The 16261-nt window shown below is 41.8% G+C and overlaps 1 protein-coding gene across 7 annotated transcripts in view; it reads right to left on the minus strand.

Moving 5' to 3' along the window:
• Positions 1-10820: 10820 nt before the first annotated feature.
• The window catches only part of NEK1 (NIMA related kinase 1), a 42285-nt gene continuing 36844 nt past the window's right edge, over positions 10821-16261 (minus strand). For all 7 annotated transcript variants that reach the window (XM_042829702.1, XM_042829705.1, XM_042829704.1 and 4 more), the window contains 4 exons: positions 14026-14234; positions 13526-13659; positions 13112-13244; positions 10821-11405 (listed from right to left, as the gene is read on the minus strand). In XM_042829702.1, the coding sequence (XP_042685636.1) occupies positions 11392-11405; positions 13112-13244; positions 13526-13659; positions 14026-14234 (490 nt within the window). In that variant the 3' untranslated portion in view covers positions 10821-11391. The remainder of the gene's footprint in view (positions 11406-13111; positions 13245-13525; positions 13660-14025; positions 14235-16261) is intronic.

A 16261-nucleotide genomic window follows, 5' to 3' on the forward strand; every position in this document is an offset into this window, starting at 1 on the left:
CTGGAAACACTGTATTAGCAGTCATAAAACAGAGCTAAGTGGAGGCTGAATAGGAGAAACTGCTCTGAGGGAACCCATATATGGATACCTATTTTAATTTATTTATGAATTACATCTTCGGTGTCTTAAGATGACTGCAACTGACTTAACAGGAAGGCAGAAAGAATAGTGGAATGAGAGGTTTTATGTCCTACTAAAAAGAATGTGCAACAGAAGATGATGTTTCGAGGAAGTAATGGGCTGAATTTTGTTTGTTTGTGGGTTCAGGACTGAATTTCAACAATGTTATTTCTACTGAGAAGAATAGGCATGCTTTCGTTTCAAGATATTGTCTGCATTGGAGCCACTCATAAATAGATCGGTGACTGTAACACAAATGTACATGCAGGGCTTCTGCATCCCTACAGAAGGCTCTGTGCTGCTCTTGTATTTGCGAGGAGGCAGGAGAAATGGGTTCATGTGCTCTCAGTAGGTCTTGCCTTCTAGTTTTACAGCTCCACCCTGTATCCAACTAGGCATTTAGCTTGGAGTATTGACAAAAATCACCTGGCTGTACCTCAGACCTGACGAAACACAGACGTCATTTGAATCTAGATTACTTTCTAGTTTCCTATTTCTGAAGGAGAGCGTTGTTTGCTTATGAACGCTGTAAGCTAGCTCTCTGTGGCACCACGAAGCTGGGATCACGTGAAGCTGTGCGCACGTTCTATACGTGATGCTTTTGTAGCAACTTTTGAGTCACACTGAAGGAATATGCAAAAGAAAAATTGGATGTGACACTGGAGAATGTGTTACAAATTAAGTGAGCTCAGTTATCTCACATTTCCCCCACTTTAATCACTGGAGGGTTCTTAGTGGGCCTACGGGTGTTTATGATCCATGCAGCCTAAGCTGCAGCATCCACTGCCCTATCTTGCAGCGCTGTTTTGTGTAGGTGGTCAAGAACTTGATTTGAATGATCCTCGCACTGATGGGAATGTAATGCCTGTATCTCATTAACCAGCAAGTTTGAAATTGCCCTTACTACAAACACAGTTAAAGAAGAAGCAAAGGAGAATGTTTATTTAAAGAAATCACGCTAGACAACACAGCTGTGAAGATTTTAGAAAAGATAAAGCAAACAGAAATGTTAGAACTTGGTATTTGATAAGCTCATTTTAAAATAACCTTTCTTCCTCCTTGGGATCCAGCTGATAAACTGCATACCTTCTCGGTGGGGCCACAGAGTTAGTCCTAACAGTTCTCTGCTTCTCTAGAATTGGTGTTCTGTCCACAGGGGAGATTGCTGTGAGGAGGGCCTGCCAGATGCTCTGTTCACTCCTTTCCTAGCAATCTCCCAGTCTGATTCAGGTCTGCCCTCCCAGGCATTCACAAGGGTATCAGGCTGCAGTTTTAGAATTACATGTCAAACCTAGACCTTTTGTAACTTCCATGCCATTTTCATAGTTTGCTACACTGTTAGCAAATTTTAAGCTATTAATATTTTCCCCTCTTAAGAGACTTCATACAAGTCACAGGGCAAAACTTCCTGAAGAACTGACGCTTGCATTCATACAGACAAGCAAATTCACAATCATGTAAGTGTTGAAATAGAATTATTGTGTCACCCACTCCAGACTGAGAGCAGGCAGAGCTGTAATCAACCCCTTTGAGTAACTGTTCAAGTGAGTAAACTCCAATTTTACCTAAGAGGAACAATGTGACAGAGCTCTCAAAATGCAAACGGATGGGATGAGCTGTAAGCCCACGCAATCAATGTTTGTTTTTAATTTTAAACAAGCAAAAAGGTAACGTAAGGAAGGATATTCAGTGTTCACAGAAGTTTACGTGGTTGCCTGATCACGTCATTACTGTAGCATGTGAAAGGAGCTAAATGTCTGGAGACTGGAGCAAAAATTAGGGTATCAGACAGAAGGAGCCGGAACTACTGAGGAGTCAGGCACTTTATAAGCATGTGGACTGTGCAAAGAGAGGTTTGTTGTGGGCATTGGTGAAGGCTGCGTTTGCTAGATCGGGTCTACAGATCCTAAGTATTGTGTTTGGTCACATTTTATAGTTCTGGAAAAGCACTGGAGCTCCACTCTCTAAAATCCTGAGAGATGGACAAAATTAGTAAGCTTTATGAACTGGAAAGAGTCCACAGCACTATTTTATCTGCTAGGGTAAAATGAAGCCCTGCAGAGCAAACATTCCTGGCCCACCCTCAAGGAAGTGTCCTTGAAAGAGTAGCAGGCTGGAGCCTCTGACCATCTCCACACTTACACACCAGGCACATCTTTGGAACCTGCTGTTAGCACTCCTGTCAGTCTTTCTCAACGCCAAGTTTTCAGGCCCAATCTGAGCACAGGCTCTGTAACTGATGATTTAGGGATGTTATTTCTATTCAAATGCCCAATACGGGATTTGAGCAACTGCATGACACCATATGAAAACCCAGACATTGTTTCAGGTTTAAACAAACACCTGATAGTAGGTGTTTAATTCACTTACTGCAAGGCTTCCGTGCAGTTACAGGGGAGCAGCTCTTAAAAAACAGTTGTGCTTTTCTCTTAAAGGACACTTAATGAAAACTGCTGTTAAAAAATACATAGCAACAGTAAGGCCATATCTATAATATCGTTTGTGTGCATTTTAGGGTGCCTCCTGCAGTTCCTCCCATCGTTCAAATCAAGAGATCTGTCAGAAAACACCGCCCTCCCTTTGCCTGCATCTCCTCTGCTGTGGAGTTCGGTTGGTCTGATTCCATCCCAGAACTGAGTCCTGGTGTACAGAGCTGTGCCACACTCCCAGGCTTAGGATCAGAGACTTGTAAGATGCTCCAGGACAAACACGTGCCATCCTTGCACATGAAACTCATGCAGCTTGTTTAAACTCTAAATTAAGCCATTTTAGTATTGTGAGTGCTGCAATAGTTTGATAGCCTGCCAAAAAAAAAAAACAAATAAAATCTGTTTGAGCTGTAATGCTAGTTCTTAAAAGCATGCTCAGCTAGTTTCTTCAAAAAGATTTGCTTCCTTAAAATAGCTTTTCTCCTTCTAAAACTGCCTGCTGTGCAGAGCTATCTGACAAGCAAGGAGAATTATCAGTGTGTTTACTTTTCAAATGTCTCTGCCGCACTTACAGAGCTCTGCTGTGGTATCAAAATATGAGTGACGCAGTGGATTTTGTTAGGGTTTGTTTACTGAAGTATGAGAAATGATGGCAAGTTACAGCATATAAACTGCTCTGTCACTTTCATCCAAAGCCAGTGAAAGCAGAGGTCTTATCCCACCGTAAAGCATTTTCTTTGACTGCAGCATCCTTTTTTGGAACACACAGATAGAAGGAAAGTTGCACGCTCATTAGCACAGGTTGATACTTGCTGCATCGTCCAAAGGACACGGAAGCTCTTTTTTATGGACTCACATATCTACAGTCTCTGGTACATGAGGAAATATTGAAGGCAGAGGTTGGGATGTGAGCACCATACCATCCATTCCCATTGGTGATAGGTTACAAGCAAAAAGCAAGAGTTTCCAATGGAGAACGTGACTCTGAAGGAGAAGCTGCTAAGATGGAGCACTGAAAAAGTTTGAATGACATTGAGATGACAGTGGGTGAATTCAAGGACAAACTCCCCAGTGATTTTTTGCAGTCACTGTCATTCTGCTCCTAGGGTTCTTTACAAAGGAGGGAAACTCAGACCAAAAAACCCCTTTCTTTGTCTATAATAAGATTTAGAAAGCGAGATAAATGTATGAAGTATTCGTGGCAGTACTTTGGATGTCTTTTATAAAGCTTGGGACTTGGCTTTTAAGTTGATGAAGACAGTGAGACGCAAAATGAATTCCTCGAGGCTCCTGGCGCTACAGGCCTATAGAAGCGCTTTGGGATTGCCAAAGATTTGTGTGTGTTTGTGAATTTGTGTCACTTTCACTCCCACACATCTGGCAATTGAGCTCTCTGCACTAGTTCAGTTGAAAATCTTATCTCATAGATCATTACTAGCAATAAATTCCAGCCTTTGTGCTTACTTATATTCTCCCACAGCCTGGAGTCACCGATTTCGTGGAACTGGGGATTTGGTCTGTAAAATATTTACTTACTAAGGCAAGCAAAAAGAAGAAAATCCCTCAAAACCACCCCTCCAGCTCTTCCTTTGCTCTGAAAATGTAAATCATATCGATCTGACTCTCAGGGCCAAAGAAAACAGGCAGCTGGATTCCATCTCTGTCGCTAAGAATCAGCCCCTAAATTCTGCTTGAATATACACGTTATACAAGCTACAGTAAAACTCATTTTATGGAATTATTTTCTCACACGTGACAGAAAACAAAGTATGGATGTGACTGGGGCACCAACAACGCGTGAAACCTGTTAGCAAGCATCATTCCAAATCGCTAATGCAGCTCTATCACCATTCTTCTGAGGACACACCTACAAGAAACAAAGGATGCCACAGTCCTCAAACATAGGTGAGGCAGCTGTGGCCAACACAGCTGTCAGCAAACGGCCTGTGCGAGGTGTTTTCCTGCTAGGTGTTTTGCTGTGTGCTGCTTTCCCATCAGCCTGTGAGCATTCTTATTAAGCAGTCCTGCTATGTACCCACATTTACTGCCGCCTGGATGAATGAGGTCGGTGTGCTGTAGCTGCTGCGGGAACTTGAACTTGCTTTCACCAACTGCAGGAGGATTAAATCAGAAACAATCCTGTTTTAATGCAATCTTCTGTATTTACTTGGCAAGCGCTGTTGTCAGTTTAAAGGTTCCTGTGGGAGGTGGCAAGAGGTCACCAAAATTTTCCTGGGTGAAGGAGGAAGAGTGGTTGAAACTTTGGCCTCCCTGCTGCTTCTTTCTGTGCTTTTCTTCACGTCATCAGGGCTGTGCTCAGCCCTTTTCTCCCAGCTTCCTTCAGAAAAGGCAGTCAGTGAGTGACTATAATGATGTTAGGAAGAAACGGATGCAAGACAAGCAGACAAGGCTTCCCTGTTGTTTTATTTGACTGATTTTAGGCCTCAGTAACTTCTGGTTTAGAAATCGAGTCAGGAATCAAAAACACCGCAGTATTTGGTACATCCTTGAGCACTTGATTCATGCCTGAGAAACACTCTGCACTGCACACCTCGTGCTCCCCAAGCAAGCCTGTTTCATTCCGTATTCACATGTAATTTTCTCTTCCAGCCTTAGATCACCCTTAACAGATGAGCTCCAGCAGCCCTAACAAAGTGGTTCAGTTGTGCCTCCATCTGTGGCACCCCGCCCTTCTGATGGACATTGCTTTCCCCTCGGCACAATAAACACAACTGAAGATGAGCTCGGAGCCTCGCTGACTGCAGCTCGGAGTCGGGTGACCTGGCTCCAATCCATCCACTTTAATCGAGGGTGCTGTGTTTTGAGCTCAAGCATAAGGGTGAGCACACGTTTCGTCCTGCTGGCCCCAATAATCACTACCAAAGAATCTTCGCAGGTCACAGTGAGATCTGACAGAACTCAGCTGTTTATCTCTGAAGTTTAAGTTTCACTGTGAGGAGGGGAAGCTTTATCGCAGGGCTCATCCGCGCTCCACTGCTGCCTGCGCAGATAGATGCTGATATTTACAGAGACAATGTTAACTACTGCTTTTCCAAGCCGAGTAGCTACTGCAGTATCACAGCCTGGTTAACAAATGCTGTGGGACAGGATTGAACGCTGCTCCCTTTCCCAGCTGGCAACACTTAACCCTGCTGTCTGTTCCAGGCAGTGTTTGCTGGAGCCTCTTCCTGGACAAACAAGATTGCCCAGTGCAGAGAAAGCAAGAGAGGACATCTGAGAAAAGGAAGTGCTCTGGGGAATTAAGTGAATACAGGGAGTTGAGTTATTTAGGGCACTGTGAGCACTGACATACTGAAGTCCAGGGTAGAACAGGACACTACACTGCTCAATCAGGTTTGTCAACAGCTGAAAAAAGATACTTCATTGGTAATGGCTAAGGATTGCATTAGAGATGCTTTAGTGCAGTGGAAAGAATTCGTCATCAATGTTTACTATTATTTAGAAGGTTTATTTTTCTGAGGCTTTACATCTGTTAAGCAGGAAACACTAGAAAACACCAACATATCACAATTATAAAAGCATGACAACATGTCCAGCAGAAATCCAAGTGTGTGCTGCAGAGAAGCTAAACTGCCACGATCATTTCCACCCTCTGGTTTTCCCTTAGAAAGGCTGAAGAACAACGGTGAAGTACTCCAAGCTACCATTTAAGTTCTCAAAACATCAGGGGGAAAGGATGAACAAAGGGCTCTACGGTACTGGCAAATAAGATGTGTGCTGTCCTTTAGACGTCTTTATGAGCAGTCGTTACAAGTCAATAGGAAGCAAAACAACAGGTGAGAAAGTGTGATAGCAAGGGCAGTTCATCAGGAGACTGTCTGACTTGAGCAGCGATCAGAGATTAGGACAGCCCTGCAGTGGAAAGCTCTGATAATCGTTAATGGCATCTCGAGCTTTCTTTCTTTTCCATATCCCCATCGGATCGCTCTGTTCTTCAGAAGAAAAGGCCCTGTACCGCTTGAAAATTACTGTGATAACACTGAAAGTAGCTCCAGGAGCAATAAAACTAACAGCAGTGAGGGCTCCTGACTGCTGATGGGGAAACTGATAGAAAGTAAAAATAGCAGCCCTAAAGCACTGCTTGAAGCTTCACGTTTTATCGGCAGAACGAGGACAGCAGAATTTTTGCCTCAAATGTGAATAGAAACAAGTTTTATCCCGTGCTCAGGAATCAGCAAAAATGCACGCTTCATCCCTTCCCCTAGAGAAGAGATTACTGTCAGGATTGCCTACAAGACACAGCAGAAAATAGGGGATGTCAAGGAGGGGATTATCGTGCCATTATACTCGCAGCACATCTGCATCAGCTTGAGCCACAGTGCTATTTAAAACTGAACTTTCTTTTCTCCTGGCTGCCTGCGGTCCCTAAGAGACCATCCATCAGCCAAGCAGAAAGTGCCTGATGCAGGACAGAGCCAACCCCAAGGAGGGCCCAGCAAACACGAGCACGGCCACGTGCAAGGAGGGACAACTGTACCAAGTTCCAGGAGCCGACTCCTCACACCGGCTCGCACTCAGCACAGCAAAGTTCGCCCCCCCCCCCCGCTGCTCCCGTGTGCGGCGCGGCGTCCCGCAGTTATGGCGCCACCTCGCCGCCGCGCGGCTAAACAGCGGCGCACGCGGGCCCGGCCGCAGCCAGGCAGGGAAAGAGAGAAGGCAGGCGGAGATCATGGAATCGTATGATCGCTCGCGTCCACCCAAGGCTTTAGATCCATAAAATACACACGCCGTGTGAAATAAGGCTTCTTGCTGTACTTCTGCAACGAAGGTCGGAAACTGAGGCACTCGCCTCGACTGCTGCACTGAACAGAAAGCACCTCGTGTAAGTAGGTGAGGTGCCATGAATACCAGTTGATGGACAAAACCTTGTTTTCTGTAATTGCTCTGCTTTAAAGAGATCAGATCTCTGTTACATGCTTGCTTAAAGGAGCAAGAACGAAATGAAAATAAGTATCGGTCAACCCACCAACCCACCATAACCCACCAAGAAATGAAACTGATGTCATTTGCTTCAAATTTAATAGCTGATTTATAAAACATAGAGGCACGTTATTTATCACATCAAGAAACACAGAAGTATTTAAGAAATTATTTAGATATTTGCTGTACTTAGATATCATTAGATATTTTACATATTTTCCTTTGAAAGTGTAACTTTCAAGTGTGTAACACGCATTTTAATCTTGACTTGGAAAACCAGCCCTTTGCTCACCAGGAAGCATTTTGTACACGACACAACCCCAATCCCAATATTTCAGCTCTCGTAGAGGCTGTTAAATGTTTCTGTCATACAAAACAAACACCAAGCAGTACACAGCAAATACAAAGGCAAGCAAGCTTGCTTGACACTTGCTCTTCTTCTCCCACCCAGCTCTCCAGCCTGAAGAAAACATAGAGAAAATGTACGGCACATCAGAATGTTTAAGCTAAATACTGTGCTAAGAACTCACACTTCCATGTGGAATTGAGGACCATCTGTCTCTGAAGAGTGTAATTAACCTACAAACACGTGTAGAAAGAAAAATCTTGGACAAGTACTGAGTTTTCAGCAGATTTGTGCAAGGTTGTAGAACTTCAGAAACGTTGAGAAAGCATATTTGAATGAACGTACAGCATTTCTGTGCAAATCAGAGCAAGGGGGAGGCAAAAGTAGTAGGAGCCAAAAAATTCATCAGTGCTGTAAACAGCTACATGAACAGACAGAATGAGGGAAGCTTTGTTCTCACCAGCCGTTCACTTACCAGATCGCAGAAAAAGGGAGGTGCTTTGGTTGTGATTTGCATTGCCTGACCAGGTAACACCTTTTTTTGAAGTACATTCGAGTAGTAACTTTAAATACACTCTCAAAGTAAAGCAAATCGAAGAGCAAAAGCCACTTCAGTCTCATTTCCTCAAAAAAAAAAAACCAAAAACAAACAAAAAAAAAACACCCAAACAACAACAACACTGGAATGGGCTGCCCAGGGAAATGGCTGAGTCCCCATCCCTGGATGTGTTTAAGAACCGTTTGGACGTGGAGCTCAGGGACATGATTCAGCAGAGGGCTGTTAGAGGTAGGGCAGCATGGTCAGGTTGTGGTTGGACTCATTGACCTTCAAGGTCTTTTCCAACCCAAGTGGTTTTGTGCTTCTAATAAGACGTGAGGCATCAGTGCTTTAGGTATGATTACTGTCTACCTGTTCCACCCAGCACAAAGGCAGCTGGGACAGCACAAGACTCATCTTCCTGCCACAGGCCACGAGCTCAGGTTCCTTCTGATCCTGCTGTGCTGCTGGCATTTGTTCTATTGAGTTGAGGGTCAGGAAGCTCAGTGCACACATACAGCTATTAATGTCACAGCTTGCCTTGCCAGAGGAGTCTCATGACAAGGGCTGTAATCATGTCTGCAGGACAACACAATGCAGGCAGGTACTGAGATCTATTACTGTTGTTGTGTTTTGGACATTTATAAAAATGTATATTTAATTGCTTTTTCCTTCTCTCACCTACAGCTGGTTTCAGGGGTCAAGATAAAAGCCAGAAGACAGGGACACAACACAAAATAGATGTTCTGAGCCAAAACCACCATTCTGCATGTTTGGTACTAGACTTGTAGCTGAAAGCTACCCACAGTGAGTGCAATTTTATCAATGCAATCCAAATACTCAACCAATTCAAATAAGTTACTACAAGCAGATCACTGCATCGCCCTTAAAAAAATCACTGACACAGTTACACTGTACTCATGCACAGGGCTCTTCAATAGGGTTCTACAATTTCAGATGAAAGCATTAGTTTAGCATACAAACTTATTTACTGTGTCAAATTAAAATTAGCTCCTGAGGATTTTCAAGGATGTTCAGTATTGATTGGTAGGTCTGAATATTAATCTCTGAAAAGCTGTGCACAGTCTAAGCATATTTCTCAAATCATTCATTGATAAAAAGCTCTACTTCTGTAAAGCCTTCATCTGCTAGTCAGCAACCTGCATAAGAAATGAAGGATGTCAATTATGATGCGATTTCAACAGAAAAGCAATTGAACGCAACCTAACCCCTAGGGTGTATTTGAGAAAAATCTCTCTGTATTGAAAAATTTTAGTCCTCCTTTCTCCTAAAGGGTGCAAGATACAATTTGAAAAGCAGTACTAAAAAAGGAAAATAATGCAGACTTGGTCTGTGTAAACTCTTTTGAGTTTATTAGCTGAACATCATGGATGATGTAAGCTGATGAGGATCCTTCCACTATGATCTCATTGAAGAAAAGTGGAATGCAAGAGAAGCTTACTGAGAAGGACCAACATTTAGCATGGAAAACTTTAAAACAAAAAAAAAGATAAAGCATAGGTCAGCAGCAGCAGTTTCCAGCAGTGATTGTATTTCCTCACCAGATAAAGCAAGAGGTGTTCATCAGGTAAATACACACACAAAAATGTAATCAGCATGTTAAGGGCAAGTAAAACGTGCAATTTTTTTTTAGATTTCTCACCATAGGTTCCCATGATACAGCTGAAATCGAGTCCTTTTGGTCTACCTTAAATCACACATTAAAAAAATACCACTTTTCAGGTGAAACTTCAATCGTAACTCCACAAAGCCATTATACAAAAACACGTACGCATCAGTTCTAAATCATATCTATCTGATGGTACTTGGTGGAAAAGCTGGCAGTTTCATATTGCTGTATCTTACACTAGCTGGAAAAAACACTTATTTTCTTCAGTAGGGCACAGTTGGAAGTCTGACAGTTCATTGGGTTTGCAACAGGAGACTTATTGTCTGGATAAGCCAACTGAACCTCAGCAGTGATGATGCGAAAACAATGTAGCTCATGTTGGCTCCTACAGCACTGCTTTGACAGGAGAAACAAAAAGGTGGGTCAGGTCATTAATTTCAGGGGTGGAAGATACAAAGCTACGAAACATGGCCCAAAAGATGACCAGTCAGGGAGCACTCTGGCCTGTAACATTTCACACCTTCCCCTCTGGCTGTGAGGCCAAGAAAATAACAATAAGAATTTAAAAACAAACAGGAGAGAAAACATCTTCCAACAATATTCTGCATTATCATCGACTGGATGGCAAAACTTCAAGAGTAAATACTTGGGATTTTCAGAGGAAGAATGTAAGTGAAGCCTTCTGGCTCCATGTTAATTGCACTGCCTCTAAAAACAACACTCAAGTGTTTCGCTAACTGAAATACCAGTCTGCCTTCAGTTACAAACTATGCCTGTCAGATTTTTCAGATGACACTTAAGAAGTGACAGAAGTCATTAGCTTCAAAATACATTTTATTAAGAAAAAAGTGAAATAGTGAAACTGGACCACCAGATTAGGATGCTATTAAAATACAAACACAGGGGTCAAATAAAAACGAACAGTTTCTTTACGTAGGTGTACAGAACGACTACTTTAAGTATGCAAATGAACAGCTAGAGATGGCTGCTTTCACAACACTGTAATCCTTCCAGCTCCATAACCCTATCAGCCAGCTGCTGCTATGACAAGAACTCAGGTTTACCTTGTAGGCATTGGTTTTGTATCAGAACAGCTACATTTACTCCTTTTTTTCAGAGAAAGAGAAAGAGAGATATTATAGCTTGTTTTTTCAAATTTAGGCATCTAATATTTAATGACCACATATGCAAAACACACAAGAGAATTGTATACATATCTGAATGTAAAAGGCATCTTTTTCCTCTCTGCTTCATACTGTCAGCACTCTTTTTTCCAGCTCTTCTTTCTCCTGCCCCATGTTACACTTTCATTACAATCTGTTACTCTGCAGAGCAGACTTTGAACACTGATGAGTCGTGCAGCACTAAGGAGTTTCCTGAGTCAGCTTTATTCGTCATTATCTGTAAAAACCATGAGAAGGAAAGGCAGGGTGAAAAGGACACAGTAGAGAAAACAAGCCATAAAACCCAGCAAGACACAATCTGGTCTTACAGAACAATCTACAGAACAACAGAGTACTTGATGAGCACAAAACTTTTGAGATAGAAGCTCCTCAACATGCTTTTGTCCTTATTTGCCTTTGTTAGCACTTGTTTTCTTTAAATTGCAAAAGGGAAGAATGATCTTTTCTTTACAGTTTCATAGGGAATCACAGATTTGCAGAATACAGAATCAGAACCAAAGCTATTAGAAACAGCCACTTGTTCATCAGCATCTCACAAGATGGAAGTCAGCTCATTTTAACAGCATTCACTCAGACCAAAGCTTACCATTTGTATGCCAACATTTTTTCAGCAAACTGGCATTGAAGCCTTTCAGGATTAGTTTTAAAATATCCTTAAGCAGAGAAATGTCAAGGAAAAGAAATGGGTAACACTGTGGTTACCATTTTGCTCCTGTTCTGCGTTGCCAGCCCTCCAGATGCTTGACAAACAACTGCAGTTTATTTTCCAGTTATTGATAGTGGCTGAAAAAATATCTATGATGCTTTTCTGCCATCCTCCCATAACAGAATTAAAACAACGCTGACCCGTTTGTTCTGAGTCAGCAGCTCTGTATCAGTAGCAAAGAAAGGAAACATGAAGAGTAATTTGTCCCAAATACAGATTTTTATTTTTAATGATTGTGTTCTTTGAACTGCTTCTTAGACATATTTTTCCCATTTCAGTATAAATAGCTTAGCAAGCTGTAATTATTTGACCTTTTGTTCACTTGCTATTGCAACATAGTTGTGAAACAAATTAAAAGATGCAGTTAGCAAACGTTGGTTAACATGCATTAAAATACTCAGAATTTGAAAATCAGCAAATAGAGATTATTGCACACATTTCTAGAACTATTATGTGATGCTTCTAACTTTTGTAACAATACCTGACATTTCAGATTCCTATCTTTTCTTCCCCAGTTAAGTCTTTTGGCACCAGACAACATTACATAGCTGCAATTAGTTTTTTGGCATTTTCTCACAGACAGGGGGCTGGGTGGCATTGCATCCTGTGACTCTGAGTACCCAGGAGCTGTCTGCCTTCACAGCACATTGTGCAAACACACGGGGGGCTCCCAGCAAGTTCAATGCTCTCCATGTATTACTGAGCTAGCGCAAGACTAAGATGGATTCTACCTCCACAGCAAGGTCTTCCAGGAAACTGCAATTATAGAATAAAGACCTACATGAAGTTTCCTTTTCTGAATCAGCATTGCTACTTCTCAATACCAGAACCCGTTAAAAATAGTTTTGGAAAGGGAAATATTACTTCACAATTGAATTCCTAAAAGAGAGTCATTTTTTGTTGAGAACTTGATTCTAGACTTCATCTTCCCAACCTGCAGAATGGTTTCACAGAAAGTCATTAACAGATGCCTTATAAAATGCTCAGTATTATTATAGTTCATTCTACGCATGCAATGTTAAATTAGTGTCAGCACACTGACAGTTTGCCACATCGTGTTGCAGCAATAAAAAAGCTGTTTGTGGGAAAAAAAACCATCAATCCACATTGCTGACCAGCTGTATAACAAAGCATCTGTTTTATAAAGTATTTTTCACAACTTCTTTATGTAAGCAAGAACAAACATTAGGACAAACCATCACTGCCAGTGATATTACCTTCCTGGTAGGCTCCATCTGCCATGACTAGGTGAAGTACTTTGGCATACAAGTGTTTGTGTTCATTTCCCAGAATAGTCTGAACTATGCTTGAGCAAATATCGATATTTTCATCTTCATCTTCATGTATAGCCTGGGAAAAAGAACAATCCACATGGTGAGGTCAGCAATGGGTTCAGAATAAAACAGTTCAGGTTTACTCCATGTAGTCTGTTGCTAACCCTAAAGCTTTCCTCCTTCAATTCACTGGGATTTTCTGTGTTAATATTTTAGTTGCGTTCAAAGAAAACAAAAGACTCAAGAAATAAGCATTAATTCTAGCCACGCAATGCTGTTTGTTACTGGCACAGTATGGAGCCCTACATACACATCTTGTTTCCTAAAATGGCTTCCAGTTGAGTTTATTCCACAAACCTTTATTTTATTATAAACTTCAATTAATTTCTCAAAGCCTATTTCCTGCTCCAGGTTGTATCTCAGCTCTTCCAGATGGCTGAAGACACTATCACACTCTTCACATTCACTGGCAATATCTCCATCGCTATTATCTGTGAAGAAAGAACACAACAGTAAACAAGAACCAGTGAAAGAAAACCACCAACAGCAGAAAGCTATTGAATTATTCTAAAAGGATCTTCCTGATCTTCCCTGGAAGCACATTTCAGGCAACTGGAGAAAAAAAAGACTTATGGTCATTGCCTAACAAACAGCTGCTACATAACTTGCAACATAAACATGTACTTAGATGCTGACCTTCACACACTGCAAACTTCAAGTAACATCAGAACATTTGTTTTAAGTCTCTAGAAAAACTATCATTCAGAACCTGATTCCCTTATAAAATACAAAACTTTTCCGTGTCATTATTGTTAACATCAATGAACAGCTCATAAAACAGGTATAACAAACTGTACCTGACTGCCATTCTTCATTAAGAGCACTTTCACTGCTGGGGTTATTTTCATCTGCTTCATCCAGCTCTGTACCATTTGTCATGCATTTGATGACGTTAGCCTTTAAAGTAGATTCCTCTTCTTCACTTAATTCCTCAGGCTGCTCCCTAAGCAATTGCTCCATTGAGGCCCGCAGTTCCTGCAAATCTGTATCGGCCTCCCCAAACATGCTAGGAGAAAGTGGCAAAGACTACGTGAAGTTGTGCTTTTCAAGACAAACTCTAGGAAGAGTTGGTACCTTTTGTTAAGCCAACAAACCAAAGACAGCGGAGCTTTTAGGAGAAGAAAAATGAGCAACATTTGTATACATTAAACTACTTCTTTTCCTATAACTACTAGGTTAATCAAGCAAATCAGCACTTTCTGAAGATATTTACGTCCACAGCTTATCATGACAGTCCTAATACCACTACACAGTGCCAGGCACAGGGAATAAAGATCTGCCTAAGCAGACACTAGAGCATCTTGTAGAAGGACGATGAGACAGGTCATCTGTTAAACTTTATTAGGAAGATCAGTTCAAACAATCTTTGTACGCGCGCTCTGTTATAAAACCCTGTGTTGCAAGCACAACAATACTAATTATGGTAAAATAATTAATCCAACTCAGACAACCAACTCCAAGATTCTTCTTCAGTCTCTGTCTAAGAGACAGTAAGCTGGGAGTCAAACTGGGCAGAGTTCTCTTTCCACACAAGCTCAAGAGGAGATGTGATAACTAAAGATTAGGTAGATCTGGATTACTCTGACTTGGCTAAGCACAACTGATGCTCCAGAAACCACAGGTATCACTTTCCAAGAAGAGAACAGGAAAGATCAATTTAATTCAACATCACAACGCTCACTTATGCAAAACAAAACAGAAAACCTGAGACAAAAGCAGCACGTGTGCCAGGGGCAGCACTTCAGCACCAGAAATAACTGCAGAATTTGTACCTCTGCTTTATGTTTCATCTTTTGTTCCTTTCCAAATGTAGGATTTCAGGGCACTTTCTATATACGTGTGGGACAACTGCTACAAAAACCTCCATTCCTGAGACTGCCAGCCAATCTTAGTATGTGAACAGTAGGAACTGGCAGTAAGAGCCAACAAGTAGAAATATCTTAAAAATGAAGCAGAAGGAAGATGGGCTGAGGATAAGCAAAGAAGTATTGAAAATAACTCGTGTGTTTTGCAGTTGTTAATGAAATAAAAATAGCACAGGAATACAAATGCAGAGACATAATATTTGTACTAACATTCCCAATGCACAGGTATGAGTTAAATACCTTATCCACTAGCCTTGATAAATGCAAATTTCATGCATGCAGTCCTAAGACAGCAGGAAACTGATAAAGTTAGTTCAACCACCACCAAGAACAACCACAAAGCAACACAAAGACCTAAGCTCAATTTACACCGACAGGGAAGATGACTGCCTTGTTTGTAAGTCACATTGAACAAATGAAAATTTAGGATGAGAGAAACAAAGGACAACTAAGAGCTAGGTTATGGAGTCCAGGGATGAGTAACAAAATGAATGCATTTTAAGGAAACCCTAGAAAGAAATGAAAACCTGAAACCACATAGAATTATCTGGAGCAAAACAGATCTAGGTCTCGTCAGAACAGACAGACTGGATGGTTTTCATCCCTGCAGACTACTCAAGCTGAGTGTAACAGTCAGCCCAGTGTCAGACCTTGAGGCCCCTGGAAAAATCTGGGGGAATTCAAAGACATCCCTATACCACAGCAAGGAAGACAGAAGAGCAGAGATCCCTTGAACATGAAAAGAAAGGATATATTAAAGAATTCTTCATTTTTAGAAGAATGGTAGCCATCAACTTTGATCTGTTTCAGGGGAAAGTAAGGAGTGAAGACAGACAGAAAAGCACCTCGGATGGTGTAAGAGACTATTTCTGCTCCTTTGCCTCAAAGCTTGCTGTTGGACAACTTGAACAGACAGACAAGTCCAAGCAATCTTTTGTCTGAAGACTTGCAGGCCAAAGGCAATGAGAGATAAGCAGCTGCTACACTGCTGATGAGCTGCCTTTTGTGGGCACATCTCAAGCAATAGGACATGCCTGCCCACAGGTGCTGCACATGATTCTAACCTAAGTGCCCAGGAATGCTGGGCAGAAGAAACCTACAAACCAGGAGCACTGTGCTCGGTATCAGACACCCTGTGGCCTGAAACTTGCCCGCTGCCTGATTCTCC

The sequence above is a fragment of the Centrocercus urophasianus genome, unplaced genomic scaffold (genome assembly GCF_019232065.1).
Source record: "Centrocercus urophasianus isolate 14NV4802_14NV808 unplaced genomic scaffold, USGS_Curo_1.0 seq_32, whole genome shotgun sequence".
Lineage (NCBI taxonomy): Eukaryota > Metazoa > Chordata > Aves > Galliformes > Phasianidae > Centrocercus > Centrocercus urophasianus.